General features: G+C 37.8%; 1 protein-coding gene across 1 annotated transcript; it reads left to right on the top strand.

The window, feature by feature from the left end:
* Nucleotides 1-9532: 9532 nt before the first annotated feature.
* LOC135674323 (B3 domain-containing protein Os02g0683500-like) lies at nucleotides 9533-15669 on the top strand. Its single transcript, XM_065184064.1, has 2 exons — nucleotides 9533-14011; nucleotides 14969-15669. The coding sequence occupies exon 1, from the start codon at nucleotides 9809-9811 to the stop codon at nucleotides 10841-10843; it is 1035 nt and encodes a 344-aa protein (XP_065040136.1). The 5' UTR covers nucleotides 9533-9808; the 3' UTR covers nucleotides 10844-14011; nucleotides 14969-15669.
* Nucleotides 15670-18077: the final 2408 nt, after the last annotated feature.

The raw sequence follows: 18077 nt of genomic DNA, 5'->3' as shown, positions 1-18077 counted from the left end.
TGACCTTGTATCTTTGAATCAACCGGACCGATTAACAGTTGGCGGTATTCATGACACTATCAGAATTAAAATCCTACCAATACTATTTTGAATAATTCAAACCTCAGATATCTAGATCACAAAAATTAACTTTATACTTGCAAATACGATCTTATGTAATGGTAGGCCATATGATATCTTCTTTCTTCTTCCATTAATAATATATTCATTTCTATAAAAAAAAAAAACCTTCCTTTCTGTCTCTTTCATATCCTACTATGAGGTTCAATTTGTGCTTGCTTGATCCAAATATGTCAAGATAACATGAGTATGTAAGACTTAATCCATCAAGTTCTGAGGTCGGGTATGGATCTTAAATTCATACATACGAAATCGAAATCAACCCCAGTGGTTGTCAGATATGAGCTTGTGATTGGATCCGGTTCCTATACTTACAAATTTAAGGTTAAGATATAACTTTCTTAGGTTTGTAGATTGCAGGAGTGAGAAGTTAACTTATTATTCACTTTCTTTAAATCCTATGATTCGTCCTAACTTATTGTGAAGTGGATAAGTAAGCCGATTGGTGTTGGTCCCTCTACCAAAAATAATTAAGAACCCCACGAGTCAACTACGTTAAGGACCATACAAATCTTGGTGTCTTGCTTGAGTTGGCCAATGTCGTGTTCTTCTTATATTGTTCCTCTTAGACAAATGCAAGCCCAAACACAGATCAACAAGTGAAGAGGCCCATCAATACGCAACACCATGCAACTATATATGCAGTCAGGTACTCACAGCTCACAGTGGTGTCAGGCATCCACCCCATTCCATCGAAGAGTTTTCACAGCATTAATGTTACGTGACTTCTCTGGCTGAATCCCTGTATAAATAAATGATTATTATAATCACTGGTTAGCTGGTCTCCTTTAACTCCTTTTTACGTCGTTGTTTTATGAGTCCGTACGTGTGAAGGCACACTGCCCTAGCTAATGGCAGTCATGATCATTGGTCACACGTAGTATCACTAATCTGAGAGGAATAGGAAAGAATTTATTCTGTCTTGTCTTACTTCACTTTACCTTGAGACAGGCACATACAGCGTTATCAACCTTCGTACGAGGCAGGCATTTGGCTGATCCCGTCGAGTAGTAGCCTTACATTAAGTGACGCCCATTGGCATCGGCTTGGAGACAGCTGGTGTTCTCAGTACTCCTTTTCCAGGTAGCAAGCAGCAGCAGATGTCGCAGGACCAGCTGGTGCAGCTTTCTGCGACTTCCCTTCCACTGCATGCCTAACAAGACACATGAGATGATGTGATCCACGCACAGAATAGACTCTCCATCGGCCTTTCTCTCTGTCTCTCTCTCTATATCTCTCTCTCCCCTCTCTGAGAGCATATATGGGGTGATTGATCTCATCTGATGAGGTCAGAAAGCGACCTAACAGCGAAGGCTCAACGGTATTACGCAGGGCTGCAGACCCATCTGGGATTCTTCATACGGGAAGGAATCTTTTGGGGTTCTCCACCGGCCAGCTTTCCTTCTTCCTCCGCACACGCGCCCATGCCTTCGTATTGTTCCTGCACGGTGGATCCTTTTGCTTCTGATCGATGTTGTTCATTCCGATCTGCATATCTAGGCGTGGCAGTGCCGAATGAGTCATGCAGACTTCGGCACAGTCATTTCACATGGAGGCAGCTACAAACGTGACTTCGTCTGTAGGTGAAAGCGAAGGGTCATTCCATTGTCAGCGTGCAAGCAGAAGCAAAGGCTATACATCGCAGTGGTGTCGTGAAGACAATAGGATAACCAGAACGCATGGTTTCCTTGAGGAGCATCATCTTGAGGCTATCTACTGTTCTACGATTGGATTAAATGGACAAGATAACACAACTTAGTACGCAGGCATACACCGACTTTGCTACACACAAGACCGGTCTTCTCTTCTGAATAAATGTTGGTAGAGGGATGGAGAAAAGGGAGGAGGGACTGAACTAACTTGAGAGGTCCCCCATGAGCTACCCTTTGTCTTCTTGAGGCCATTGCCCACCAGTCCATAGGACCACTGCAGAAGAAAATGTTGCTTCTTTCGCAAGGATAACATGAAGCTTGTGGAGGTAAGACAAGACGACTGTTTGGGAGTCCACATCTTGTGCAGGTGAGACGCCCACATGATACTCCTTAAAAGTGGCATTTCCCAGCTAGTTTGATGTGGAAGATTTAGACTCTAGCTATAATTGGTGGTCCAAACTTTAAAGTCTTTGCCATATGACCACATATTCGTGTACTCGATCCACATAGGACATGTACAATATATCAGTAGAGTAACAGTGAGCGATGGTTTTAGATGACAAGGTTTGCACTACCATTTGTCACATTCCCAAAGGGTCCCCTCCATTAATTACTTGGTAGCTCTTATGAAACGTATGGAGGGCTTTATATATACCTATGGAAAACATCACGAGGATCTCAAAAACAAAGAAGATAAAAAGGTATATATTGTCCACTAAAATTTGGAAGAATATTTTACCTTTTATTTTGTTGATTAAATTTAATATTAGTGGAGTGTTAATGAACAAATATAAATTTTGTCATTGTCAAAATGACTATTCATTGCAAGTACATTCAAGATTTTTATGAGGGATGTGAGAGAATCAGTGGTGATTCTGTATAAAATAGTTAAAACATTTATGAATCTAAAGTTCTGTCTAATGCATATTAATTCTTTTTTTTTAAGATCAGTTTTTACAACACTAATAATCCATATGATGGAAATTGCTGTTACAATAAAAAATCTAATTTATACTGAATCCAAATATCAAGTAACATTTTATATTGGTTTGAAATTTAACAAAAATCAAGCCAATCGTGTTAACTAATAAAAACATTATAATTGTAAATAAATAGAAAAAATGCAATGAACATAATCTAACCTAATATCAAAATCAAATTCAGTAACTCATTCACAGAAGTTGTGTCTTTATCTCTAATTTGTGGTATGGTTTAAAGTAAGAGATCTGTGTGCGCGCGAGACTTTAGGAGTATCAGATTGGTAGTTCAAGGAGATACAAGTTAAGAAAAACTAGGAGATATATTTAAGATAAAAAAGAACAAAAACTATCTACAAATATAATTAGGAAATTAGAGGTTCTATATATCCTATTATATCAGCTTTGAATTGTCCGACTGCTGTTCCCATTTTAAGAGTCTGCTTCCTTCATTAAGGACAACATGTAACTATCTCTCTCCACTACGAGATGCGCATAAGCGTCTCAGGATCTCTGCCGTAATATGTTATTTGTATTCTTGTCGATGCTGTTCATCATCCGTATAGTATTTATTATCCTATTTGAAATGGTGAAATGGTGATTGATACAATCAAAACATTCTCATCCTGGCTAGATGAAATCGATTTGACCTGATCGTGACTGAATAATATAGACTTTGGATAATAAAGTCAGTATATGTTTTTCATACAAGTATAAAAATCTCATCAATATTTCAATATTCATTTAACAAGTTCGAAATGAATAAAAACCAATAGGGGTCTGTAATCACCGATTTGACTAGGTAATATTCTTTTTAGGTGTGATATAACATAACCAATATGATCTTTTAGGTGTTGATTGGACTCATATGTTGAGTCCTGATTGATGAAAAATAATATTATATATGTATGTATGTATGTATATATACGATAGCTTGTTCTCGTAAGCTTGGCAAAGAGAGAAGTCTCTGGCTTTACAAAACCCAAAATAGTGATCGACGGCAGCAAGATGTGAATTTGGTTCCCTACAACATCACTGCACTTTCGCAATTTTGATTCTTTCATGTAGGCGTCTAATTTGATCTGTGAAATAGCATAGTATTTCTTAGTTGTCAGGAATCTTAAAATCTGATTAAATTTTTTTTTAAAAATTTAATTTACTTGTGATCCTTCATCACCAATATAGTATCAGTATAAAACTTCTAATGACCTTAGTACATTTTGAATCTAAAAGTATTTTCCTAGTTACATATGGCTCATACATATACATATATATACATTCATGAAAATTTCTAGAAAAATGCTTAATGTTACATCCTTTTGTGACCTATAGTCATCTAATCTTCCTGAATTTTTTTTGCTCTCATATCATTAAACAGATATGTGGCATGTTTCCTATTGGTTTTAATTTGGAATTACATACACTAATATTAAGGGTAAAAGTTAGTTTTCTTGAGTTCTATAAATGATAGAATCTTGTTATGTTAATATTAGAGATGAGAAATCCATGAAGAAGGTATTTGGTACTATTATCACTAAAATAATTTGAAGAGTTCTTCATCAAGAAAAAAAAAATGTTTATCAACATTCTCCATACCATTTCCTTCTTTCTATCTCTCAGCATCAAGAATTAAATTTAAGAGATCAATGAGTGTTTCTAAAAAAAAAAAGAATAAAATATTTCCTCACTTTTTTAGGTGAAGGTTGAGTGATTTAGCAATCAATTTATTATAATATAATAGAACAATACAATAAGAAAAAAAACATGAAAATTGAAATTAAAGTACACAGTATGACAATTAAAGAACCACTTTTCTTATCCATTTTATGTAGCACACACAATCTTAAAATAGTCATAATTGGTTGGATGGTATATGAAAGGAAGTTTATCCATATCAATGACATTATGTTCAGAAAAAAAAGAAAAAAAGAAAGAACACAATTGAAAGAATGGTCTTTTGACCAGATCTTTGAAAAAGTGGGAACAAAAAATTTGTAGCATTCTGATCAGAACATTACAAATTTGTGGGAACTTTTGATATTAAAATAGTTTTTACACTGGAGAAGAGAAAATGAAGGGGTCATCTCCAAGCTTAGAACATTTTGAGCCATGCTGCTACTTTTCTCTAAAGTTTACCAGAGTTATATATTGATCATTTGACGTTGCTTTATAATTCATCAACCACACATCATGTGTACATTCTGTACAAACTATATTATCTATGTGAGTGATATGATGATGATAGTCATATGCTGCTTTGATCTCATTCTCTTGAATGAGGAGAAAGAGAGATATGGGCGACACATGTGTACTTTCTTAATGGCCAAAGCTGGTCTTTCCTTCTGCCAATTTCCATTGATCAGATCATTGGCCATTGTTACACACTCAAACCCATCGTTCTGGTGACAGCTAACAATGACAGTAGATCAAAAACTCAAGACAAAGATGCACATTAATTGACCACAAGGAAACTAATGACACGTCCCTTAATACTAATCGAGTCTTAGAAAACCATCTTTGCTTGCAATAAGAGAAATGTAGCAACTAACCGATCATGCCTCTTTGGAAACCCTAATAGGTCAGCAGTAGAATCTAGCTTCCTTGGAATGCGACCTATACTTGTGCGATCAAACTACTGTCCCAATTCTATATTGATACCGCAAAAGTTTAACCTATATGTATATTGTTGAAACATCGATCTAATCCTCATGTCACACAGCTGGCATCACGTTCGTTGAATGAGTCAAATTGTCATTAAATATTCTCTAGTAGTTAGAAATGCATGCAAAAGGGTGGTCACTTCTTGTCCGTCTTTAAACTATATGCAAGCTTCACATCTGAGATCTTTAGCTTGGAAAATTACTACCTGGTTCATGTTTGAGGGAAACTGAAACTTGAAGCAGTAAAAGAGCTCAGAATATTAGCTCTCCCTAAACCACTACATATTTTGATGTTCGAAAACCTTTGTGTCCTTTGTCTGTACTCATGGATTAATTCTTATGTTATCACCATCCAATAGCTCATGTCTCTCGTGAAACATCAGCACAGACGCTCACATCTTTCCTCTTAAAGCAAAAGCAGTAACTCAAAGCCAATAAATTTGCAGACAACAAGGAGCAATATTGATTGTATGTGCAACAAGGTACAAATAATTTTGCAGCACTTTTAGGGAGGCGTGAGACAAGCGGTGGACATGATGAAGCCACAGACAGCTTCGTTTCATGTATTAAACGCTATATGATATCATCTGGTCTCCTAAACTAATCCCACTTCTCCAGCCTTTTGATCTGTTCCATAAACCTAACGTAAGGCCTCTTCGGGCAGCTGACGTCCTTTTTCTGGGTATTGGCTAATGTGGATACCTTTGTTTATGGTGGATTCATCCAATGAGGGCAAGAACTTCTCCCTTCCTCAGAATAAACAAATGTGACAAGACTTTGATCAGTTCCATGAATCCAATCGTTTGAACAGGAGAGATGTATCTGGGGTTCTCCTCAGGAGGGTAATATAATGCCATAGAGAGAAGAGAGGTGATAGAATAATGAGTTCAGACTGATGGAGGTCAGTGGGCACTGATGTGGCTCATTCTGGGATGCAAGTTCCAATGGCAGACGTGCACAGACGCTGCATATTGGAACGGGGGTTAGCAACTGTATATGTAACCCTAGGGAATAGTTTTGTGATGGGAACTTAGGTCTTCTGTACATGTGTTTGTGACCGAGTCCAGATAAACAAATGGAGAGAGCTTGCAATCGCGGCATCTCATCGATGGGTGTCCCCATATATGTTCTCTTGGACTGGACTCGGTCAGCGTCAGCCAACACTTGATTCCAGGTTGCCGTCGGATCAGACATGGCTGAGAACAACAGTGAAAGTGCTGGTTTATCCGCAGAAAAGATCTGCGTCGCGAGGAGAAAGTTTTAACTGAGAAGAATCCAAGAAGATGTCGGAGGTCATCACTGCTGTGATGGAAACTGCTCATCTAACGAATGGTGATTGTACTTGGTCACCACGTGATAATTATTCTGAGAGGTTGACAGATTGAAGAATGCTTCTTGTCATCCAAAGTTTGCCATGTCACAACGTCTCATCAACCATGTGTCTTGTGTTTACTAGTGTTTGTCTTAAAGCTGGTGCTTCATCTGCTGTGAAGGAAGAGTGCAGCATCGGTGAAGGGAATTGCTTCACAAGTGCGGTGTTCTGTGGCCAAAGGCAGTGAAAGCACCATGAGCAGCCATAGGCACATGAAGCCGGATGCTGGACAAGGAAACAAGAAGGGATTCCTCGCTATGGAGAACCTTATATTTCTTTTACTTGGCTTCCGCACCTGATACTGAGACTTCAGAAGATGTAGCTGTGGTACGTAAGGGACCACAGAGCACTCCCTATTGTGAGATCTCATCTCAAACCATGCGGTGAGATTTGATCCGACCACATCGGAAATGCTTAATTTAGGTGCCTCAGATGATCAAGCCTTCATTCATGCTGATCGGGTTAGAGATTGATCCCAAGGATATGTGGCGATTTGAGATCATCCACTGATTTCTGCTCACAAGTTTCCTGATTAAAACATGTCAACATTGCTTTTGGTTGAGTGCTCTTATCCCGTGAATCATAATCAGTGGATATCCAACACAAGTAAAGACGAGACACACAAGGGATATGATGAGGTTGTTTCTAACACGAACCCTTGACGCTCAAGTTACGTTAAGTGGCAATTCAGAAGATTGAAACGTCTCGTTCTCTGATAACAGAGTCAACCTTCATACCCTATAGAGTTTCGTATATACAACGGAGTCTGTTTAACCCTAGAGGAGTTGGTTGACCAATTCTTGAAAGAACCACTTCCGCATGGTTCGAAGATCGTCCATCATAGATCGACGACATGTCAACCCATGTATATCAAACCTATGACTGGTTTTAGATGACAACATTCATGTAGATAATGAACCGTTCACTCAAAATAACCAATTTAAACAGATTGCTAGTGTGTCTACGTAAAAAGTAAGTTTTCATTTTAAAGAATAAGAAATTAATATATTACAAAAAAAAAATAGAGTATAAATTATTCTTTTAAAGGAAAACTAGTTTTATTGGTATTATATAAGTTTGAAAAAGGCATAATAATTTTTTTTTCCTATCCTTAATGAGGTCTTAGAGTTATCGGGATCATCTTCATTGCCATCATCAACATTAACTTTCATCATCATCATCATCATCATCATCATCATCATTATTATTATGGTGATAGTTGTCATAATATTATTACTATTTTTAATCAATATCAAATTATGTTATAACCTTTATGATTGTTAATTATTTCGTTATTATCATTGCTTTTCCGATAATCTATGTGATCATTAGAATCATTATTATCGACATGACCATCATTTTATTATCGCTTACACCGTTATGTTATAGTGTTGGTACACTATTCTTATCATTAGTGTTATTATCATTATTACTATTACTATCATCATAATTATTATATAAATTATTATCATTATCAACATTATAAATTAATAACATATTATTTTATCAAAATAAACCTAATTTTCTCACTTGTATGAAGAAATAAATTGAAGGACAAATATAAAATAAAAGAGATGCAAAGTAAACATGCCTTGTAAACTATCATTTGACAAACAAATACATGTTAGCATGATCTAAGCATGAACTGAAGTTATTACATCATCTTATTTGATGCAATTACTTCATACATGAGATTTTATTTAATCTTCCATCCCCCGAATTGCATAATGATAACCCCAAATATGATATAAAATATTAACGCTTTTATAATCCCAAATAGAAAGGAAAACGAATAGAAATACTTGAATAGTGCCCATTTTTTAGGAATATTTGGTCACAGTTGTCTCGATTAACTGCTCAGTCAGTAAAAGAAGAGAATGATTGGGAAATGGTATTTTTTAATACAAAATAAATAATTAAAAAGGAACATTTAATTCTATAGTTATTAGTCTCGTCTGACATCATTGATGACAGGAACAACCAATGTAGAAGAAACAAAAAGGAGATAGACTTTGGTGGTGGTATTGTCCAATCCAAATGTGATCACAAACAAAGGATGGAGATGGAGGTACGCACACATGGGTGTTTAACACTCTGTTCTCCCTTTCACTAAAGATCATTGTCAAAAGCCTGCAAATCTTGGTGACACCTTAAAGCTCACATCCTCAGATTACATCACAACTTTGCACGCAAATCCCATCATCTTCCATGGTTTTTATGACGGTAGAGAAGAAGGAAGTCGTGTGGATACGAGAGATACGACTGCTGTAATGCTGTTGTTGTCCCCATTAGTACCAGGAAGTCAAATCTTGCTAGCTCAGACCAAGCCAAGTCTTCTTCTTCTTCTTCTTCTTCTTCCTCACAACCAGTATTCTACCGGCTCAAATGTTATCAAACAGTAATGTCCAAATCAATGGATAAACAAACGATGAAGATGTGATATCAAATACATAAAGTGTATAAGATATGATACATGTGTGATTTATTTATGGTACACATTGGAAGATCAGGCTCGGCCATTCTGTTGTTTACAGCAACTTGCTCCGGTGGTGCTCATCACAAGTCATATCTCTGGTGCATGGATCCCCCCGTGTGATGAAAGGGACAAGACCACATGAATCCAGCCAGATAATTCATGCCTCCCACCCTCGCCTTTATAGACCTAGTGTTACTGTTCTATGTTTACTGCTGTGCTTCTCTCTTAAATGACAGCAGATAAAATACCTCCACCCTCCTTCTGGGAACCTTCCGAGGCAGTCGTTTGGAAGGACAAAGAAGAAGCCAAGACACCTAGGCTGATGTACTACTGCACAACCAAAATCTCACCCTCTTTCTGCAAGGGGTCGATGGGATCCCTCCTAATCGTCATCCCTTCCTTCTCTAGCTAAAACTGAAGCCATCTCCCTTCCACCCCTTGTATTCATTCTTTAGATTGCACAGGATAAGAGAAGAACAGAAGGAAAGCATACATTACGTGCTGCTGGTTTTTCAGTTTGGGTATCTTAAGGGAATCTTAGGGACTTGAAGATGGCGTTCGCCCATGGAAGAGATATGTTTGACTTTACGGAGCAAGAAGAGGCCTGGAAGCATGCTCCTTTTTTGCTTTCCTCCTCTTCCACCTCGTCCCCGTCGTCGTCCTCTGCTCCTTTCAGGTGGAACGACGGCTCGTCGAGCAGTAGCCGCCGTGGCGATGATTCCTTTATCGAAAAGGAGCACATGTTCGACAAGGTGGTAACACCGAGCGACGTCGGCAAGCTCAACCGACTGGTGATCCCGAAGCAGCACGCCGAGAAGTACTTCCCGCTGGATGCGGAGGCCCACGGGAAAGGGCTGCTGCTCAGCTTCGAGGACCGCAACGGCGAGTCGTGGCGCTTCCGGTATTCATACTGGAGCAGCAGCCAGAGCTACGTGATGACCAAGGGATGGAGCCGCTTCGTCAAGGAGAAGCGGCTCGTCTCCGGGGACACCGTCTCCTTCGGTCGTGGCGTCGGCGAGTCCGGTCGCGACCTCCTTTACATCGACTGGAAGCGGAGGCCTGAGAACCATGGCGCAACCCGGGCGTCTCGGATCTCTTTCCATGGAGCATCCTTTGCGCAATCTGCAGGACTGTGGGGTGGTCACCTCTTCATGCCTCGTCCTCCTCCTCCTCCTCCGGCGACGGTATACGACCACCACCGCCTGGGGTATGGATACAATGTTGTGAGTGCGAGTGCTCTTGGGGGGCAGTATCTTTTCTACCAATCTCCGGTGACGGGGCCATCACCGGTCCAGTTGCAACCTGGTGGCGGTGGTGGCTCGCCCATGGCTCATGATTCGGTGTCCGTCGTCGACAGCCAGGCTACGGCCAAGAACGTAAGGCTGTTTGGAGTAAACCTCGTCTGCACCGGAACGGAAAGCAAAGCCAATGGCAGTAACCAAGGCGCATCATTTAGTTGTCTAAGGTCGCAAGAGGCATCTGCTCTCCCTCTCCTCCAATTTCAGCATAGCAGCGCCGAATCCTCGCTGGTTTCGTCTTCGTCGACGAGCAAGGAGCAGCATTCATCGTTGGATCTTGACCTATGAAGAAGACGAAAGCAAAAAAGCGAGGACATTGCCATCTTCTTCCGGATCATTTGGGACGGACGCTGAACAAAACTGGCGAAAGCTTTGGAGGTTCTTTCTGTAATTTTCTGCTTCTTTCATTCGTCTTCATAATCTTCTCTTCAAGTTGTAAATACATGGAAAGATATGAAGGTTCGTAATATGAATTCTAATATGAATGAACCTTTCTCTGGCCCAATGTTCTCCTTGCTTAAATTAATCTCTTCTAATTAATCCATGTTATCTCAGAATAATCTTTCTCAGATAGTTCCAAAGTAGTCAACTCGACATTCCTTAAAATGGAGGACAGACATACAGTTCTGAAGCAATAGAGGTCAGATCTGAACCCCGCCCTCCATAAGTCTTTTTATCTTGCATTTATCTGGATCTCATTTTTGTCTGCTATGCCAGTGTTGGTATGTTATCATCCATGCATAATGTGTAAGCATGTCAAAAGTTAATGCAAGTATTTGTTTTCCCTTGCTTTATTCTCAGAAACAAAAATCTAGCAGATGGAGCTTGTTTGGACTCTAATGTTAAACCATATTAAAGAACATCTGTGAGAGCTTTACCTTCCTGCACTCTATTTAAAGCCTGTTAAAGCTGGATGAGCTGTGCTTTTACTGCAAATTAATTGAGGTTTAGGGATGCACTGCATTTGTCAGTCCTACTAAGACAGTATAGGTTGTCACTGATCTCCTGTCATCTCTCAGTTCTACAAGAAATTGTTTGGGTCATTTCTGCATCAAGTTCCTCCATTAAAATCTGTCACTGGTATATCTGTCAGTGCCTTCTTTTTCTTCATTGCTCATGCCTCAATGTATCATCTGTTCTTTACATTGTTGCTTCTTTAGGGAATGTGTCAGTACATTACTTCACAACATTTCTATCTTTGTTTAGAAATAAGATGAAAGGCCGCCTACAGAAAGTTTTTCATATCTTTTCACTGCACAATCTAGGCTTTGGAATTAAGTCTAAGAACTTCTACTGGTAAAAGTACAGTTCATTAAATACATAGTCGGCATAACATCTTCAACTATGACCAAGAATTAACATGGAGATGCTGAAATGTACAACGAAAAGCCAATGATCAACTGTTCTGTAATAAAATTAAGAGTGTTCATAATCAAAATTTGATGATCTAATGTATATCTGGATCTCTTAACAAATCACAGCCATCATGTCCTTGTTCTTGTAGTTATATTTTAATTTATTATGATTTTTGGACTAATTACGACCGGTCGAGTATATTATGATGATTGTGCCCATGACGATCCTCCAATTCAGTCATTTTTCTCAACATAAATTGTTGGTTTTGCATGGTTGTATACATCTACATGCAAAGTTGTAATTTTTTTTTTCAAAAACAAAGAACATTACTAAGTTTAACTTGGAAAATTGTGTGTTATTTGTTCTATGACGTTTCTACATTAGATAATTCCTCAAATGTCAGTTAGTTTGTCTAGTATATATACTGATATATATGTTCATGTCATGTTTCCTTCTTCACATTGTCAACATTGTTGACAAGGATATGCACTTGCATTTTGATGGGAAGTTGGAATGTTTTGTTTGGAGTATAGGCATATCATATAGATTAGAAGTTTAAGTTAGGGAATGTTTGCACATGTAGAGAAATCCACACTCAGGTACCCATGCTTTATCTGACATGATAGCTTCATAGTAATTAAGATGGATTACTTGCCTATCACAATCATGATTTCTTAACTGAATGTTCTGTACATTGAGAAAGATTCTTTCTTGATTAGATATTCAGGATAATGGTCTAGTGGGGACAAAATGTCATTATTGCTGTTTTATACATCAGGATCAAGGCATTGGATCAAAGCCTTCTTTTCTTAATTTCTTGATTACATGATCATTAAAGATCACTATGTAGATTGCGAAAAATATATATATATGGTTTTAGATGAAGAATTATAGATGGAATCTGGATTGATATAAACTGTTTCATAGACCTGATGGATAGTTGGATGTTTACACTGATCCTACATTATAACATGCTGGTTAATCAGCTGAGAGTTCTTGGACAACCAAAGACCACCCACATTGTTAAGCAGCTAATCCCTGTGTGTAGTAGTCTTAAATAATCATTTTTTTGCTGTTAGTACGTCAAGAATAGAATCTTACATTGTAAAATAATTTTAGAGCTGTGATTAATTCAAAAGGATCTCTTGTGCATCCTATTCTTGATACAAACTATACAATCCATCTATTAAACTGATAACTAGGCTAAGCATAAGATTATTTTGATGCATATTAAGATATATGTACGGTTTCAAGCATGGGATGATTAATATAAATCGATTCATGCTGAACACACTGGATAAGAAGCAACAAAACCAAAGAGAAAGGAATTACTCTAATCTAAAAGAAACTTAACAGTTTATGTGCCGGCGATCTACGCACAGTCGCCTCTTCATTGACATTTCTTTTCATGCACATGTTGTACTGAAAATGGGATTGATGATGAGCTTTACAATGTACGTTCCATTACGAGTCTAAGCTAATTTAATTTTAAGGTGCAAGCACTACACACATAAATTTTAGCCATGCAGCTATCGTACAAATTCCAGTCATCAGGTTGACTTAATAGTCATTACCGAAATAAATTATGATGATTAGGTCACCTTTCCAATGTTTATAAATGGCATTGATGCCTAAAGTTTCCAATTTGTTTGTGGTTTTTGTTACATTATCTTATACATTTCTCTACCATGACTCCTTCAGGAATTGATTTTTTGAAGTACTTGAAGAAAAATTTCCAACAAACTAAGCAAAATATTAGCGAAAACTTTTTAGAGTGAACGTATTTGATATGTAGATGCAATACTATCAGTTCTCAAGAAGCGATATTGATATAAGTTAATGACACAAATACCTCTTAATAGTTCGAGTAGATTAAGCTTGACAGACACAGTACTTCTTTTTAATTTTTGATATGCGCACATTGATTCCATAATTGTATAGTTTAGTTGAAGCCCGAAGTCGATATAATGATTTACGTTCCCTGCATTTAAATAATAATTATTTGTTTTTTCTCAGGGTTTTCGGTGTCTTTAAACAAAATTTAGGAGTGACTGGTGATTACTCTATGCATTTCTGCAATGAAGAACATTCCCTTGGAAGGTATGTTTCTTACAGGGACGAGATACAAGGAGTTCTCTAAGCATGAATGTCATATTATTTAGCATAAAGAAGCATATGTAGAGACATGGGAAATTAGGTTCCCCATTCTTGGGATGAACGTATTGGATGTATTTATATTATCATATATTGTGATGGGTAAGTTACATCAACTCTTTTGCAATTTCTCAGAAGCTGTACTCAAACATCATCACATCATGCTAGACTTGACTGCAACTGAGAATAACTGCGGAAGAACCCATGAGGAAGTCATTTCAATAATTAGGGAATGATACAGAACATGAAAAAGGAATCCAAGGATGCTTTTCTTGTTCAAAACATAGCAAAATTAATGTGCAGTTCTCAGTTTCTCTTGATTCCAGTCATTGGTGTTACAGATTTCCAAGTAGAACATAATTTCATGAAGTCTGGAAGGGTAGATGCATATTTAACTTTCAGTGACAGGAACTATGCAATATCACCTTGTTTTAATAGTTTCATTTTAGTGATATTGGGTCAATTCTAGAGCGTTTACATGTACTAAGTTCATAGCTAGAAGTTCAAATCAATGAATGAACGAATGAATGATGTAAAAGAAAACCAAGGAATTCCCTATTGATATTCCTAAAATTTATGCCTTGGCCTATTTGTTCACCTTTGATCAAGAATTCTTTTTCATTAATTTAGAAGAAACATCTTGTGTTAACAACTTTTTCACTAAGTTAGGAGAGTAATCGATATGGCCTTTTTTCTTCTGTCAACTTCTTTACTTACCTTTACTGACAGTACTGTCGAATAAAGTTGGTAATAACCTTGTCAAAATCAACAGCTCCTGTGTTCTCGTTGTCCGATGGCTTTGTGTTTCCAAAATGATCTACACTGTATTCTTTTCCGGATGATATGGAGCTCTTGATCATTGTGTCTTGAAAGTTTCATGCATAATGATTCTTTATCTGACAGAACTCTGCAGCTCAAGCGTGAACAACTGAGATGGAATATCAAGTCAAGTGCCTTGTTAAGCCTCATCTGCATGTTGTCTTCTTCAAGACCACTCAGGCCAACAAATCTTACAGAGTTTGGTTCACAGTCTAAGCGAACGATCTCATTACACAATCAGGCAACAGAAAAATCGGTTCTTCTACAGGCAAGAGCATGGCAACATAACTCTCCATCATTAGCTCGAAGTGGCAAGTAGAATAGAGGCGAAGACACACAGACGGCCGTCCTGGATTCGTCTGCGACGCACCGCAGATGGGACGCATGACAGACTGCATCATCCGTGGAAGCTCCTCGCTGAGGAACAAGGCCAAGTGTGCATCTGAGCCTGCTCTGCCATCTTCATCTTCATCCTTAGGTGGTCCAAATGCTGCTAAACCATTATATATGGCGAGTTCACAGTCTTCTTGCAGTCCGTAGCAGGACTCGTATCTCCAGATGCCAAAAGGTTAGGTCGACCGCCATCCCTCTTTGATGCCTATTGCCTCTCCCTTTCGGCTGAGCCCACCACCTCCACCACCACCACTACCCCATGTTCTTGAGGACAACCTCTCTTCGGCAATAAAACTTATCAAACCATCCTACCCATGTCAATCAACTCCTTTGGATATTGTATTATTGCCTTTGCCACAGCTAGTTTTAAAATGTTCATCACTGTTGTATCAGAGTCCACGTACATACTTCTTCATGATTACAGGCGAGCTGTTGGTACATGGCACACAGTGAAAGAGAGAGGAGTGGTGCAGTGCATATTTCTTGATTAGTACCCATCGGCATTAATATCTTAATTATAGGCTCTATACGACCAAGGAGGTTTGCATGGGACCACGTTGATCTCCCCTATGCGATAGGGTTACGTGTGCTCTACCAACAAGCAACAGAGTCCCACAGGGCCCGGAGAACCAGTCGCGACTTGATTCGCGTCTGACTGATGGAGTCCTGTGTCTCGATGCCGTCCGTCCATTGTCCGTGAACTGTGCTTTAAATAGCGCGCGTTTTGCTGAGAGGCAGTACGCTGGGGAGCGTGCAGTGGTATGATTAGATCGGGCCGGCAGGGATCAAGGCGCATCAATTTACGTGCGCCAGGATGATGGCAGTGGCGAGGCCGACGTCGCTGCTTCCCATGTACTGATCGGCTGGCTGGAAGCTCTGAGCTGAGCTCGGACATGGTTGTATTGCTCCTTTCAACGGTCAGCTACGTCCGGTTGGTCCTCTCTCATGCACAGAAAAGGACAAGGTTTGTACTGCTCCTGAGTCTGTGTGTATACGTATATACAACGATCATCCTGAGTCCAATGTGCACATGAAATCATGTGGACATATTAGATGATGCGGAGACATAAGGTCTCCTTATCAAGTGTTACGGCGGTATTCATGATCTCTTCACAAACGTAGACACAAACAAAGCCTGTAGGTGGGTAAGCGGCCCGATCGCAGAAGGCTGCTTGATATCTCTATGTTGGTCAGATCTTGAAACGAATTGACCGTGAGCTTAGGGCCCAAAAACATACAAGGCATGCATGACATGACAATTGATGAGCGAAGTTGGGCGAATTTATACTCTCGATGAGGCGGCATATGGAGTTTGAAATAATGGTTGAACTCAGTTCATTATCTTATATATATATACAGATTCAAGCTTGATGAGGTCATGGTAGAATACAGCTGATATATGAGTAGTCCACTTCAAGTGAGTAACTAAGTTGGCATAATAAATTCTCTAAAGCCAGATGTTCATAAAGAATATTTTTAGATTGAGATAGTGTAGGACAGCTCAATCACACATGGTTCAGAAATCAACTCAGTTTATTGATGTTAAGTAAGTTTAATTTATAAATTTTTTTATTAATATTAATTAGCTAAGATAAGCTATAATGTTTGTTCACAAAAGATAAAAATATATATATGAAAATAAAAAATTGTACAAGCAAAAAAATTTAGTTGTACAATATCACTTAATTATTAAAAAAAGATTCTACATTGTTTTGATGAGTATGTAATGAAAGATGTCAAAGAGATTTGATGGGACTTATTTTTTGGACGATAAGATTTAATTCTTTATCATAGCATATAATAACAAAATTCTGACGTTTATCATTTATCAAACACTCAATGAATATATGTATATATGTATATATGTATATATTCATCATCTTTGACAAGTTCAGTTAGTTATCTAAAATAAGGAAGTCGAAGGCATACAATTCAGTAAACTTGAACACAACATGGCAATTGAACTATGAAATCTGATTTAGTCCTTAATAGAGCCAGTAGCCCTGAATTATACAAAAGAACTTTTACCAACGAACTACCCTGTTTGTGCTATTATCATGAATTAGCAAGACAAGGATTAGCGTGAATTATAGAAAAAAATAGATACCTTTTGTTTTTTGTGTTATTATCATGAATTAGCAAGACAAGGAAAAGTCAAACTAATAAATGTTCATGAAAAAGATAAGGACAAGTCAAAATAATAAATGGTAAGCCATAACACAGACGGATTCATGAAATTGGAACATAAGTTTCCAAGTTTTACTTTTACATACACAAGGAATAGGCATATTGGACTAAATTTAGACTGACATGTATCATGTACATTGTATCTCTAATTGAAGGAGTATGAGATTGATACTTCAGAATGTGATTAGATGCAACACAACAATGCATTGAGTATGCAACTGAAACAAAAACCACAAAAAGTTGATACGATTTTGTCTGTTGATGTTCCAAAATCCATTGATAATTTATAAACTAGCTTAAAAGAGACATAAAACACTGGCTCATAAGCACTATGAGTAATAATTTCTTATAATATTATGGTAAGTGCAAAATGATATCTATAATTTACTTGTGTCTAAAATAATTTATATATTTAAAAAAATATAGTATATGAGTCCATTTCATCAAGTTTAAGTTTATAGATGTTAAAGTTTATTTATATGACATGTTGACTCATAATAAATTATTAATATAATGATACGTATAATTTATGATTAAGATATATTTTAGCCCCTATGGTTTTGTTCATGGACCTATTAAGCCCATATGGTTAATCCGTATCTAAAATAAAAAC

The sequence above is a fragment of the Musa acuminata genome, chromosome BXJ1-5 (genome assembly GCF_036884655.1).
Source record: "Musa acuminata AAA Group cultivar baxijiao chromosome BXJ1-5, Cavendish_Baxijiao_AAA, whole genome shotgun sequence".
In the NCBI taxonomy this organism is placed as follows: Eukaryota; Viridiplantae; Streptophyta; class Magnoliopsida; order Zingiberales; family Musaceae; genus Musa; species Musa acuminata.
The sequence above is the reverse complement of the archived record's forward strand: the minus strand, read 5'-3'. Positions and strand labels throughout refer to the sequence as shown.

Excerpts from the sequence above, each read along its gene's own strand:
- LOC135674323 (XM_065184064.1), top strand. The coding sequence starts at position 9,809 with ATGGCGTTCGCCCATGGAAGAGATATGTTTGACTTTACGGAGCAAGAA.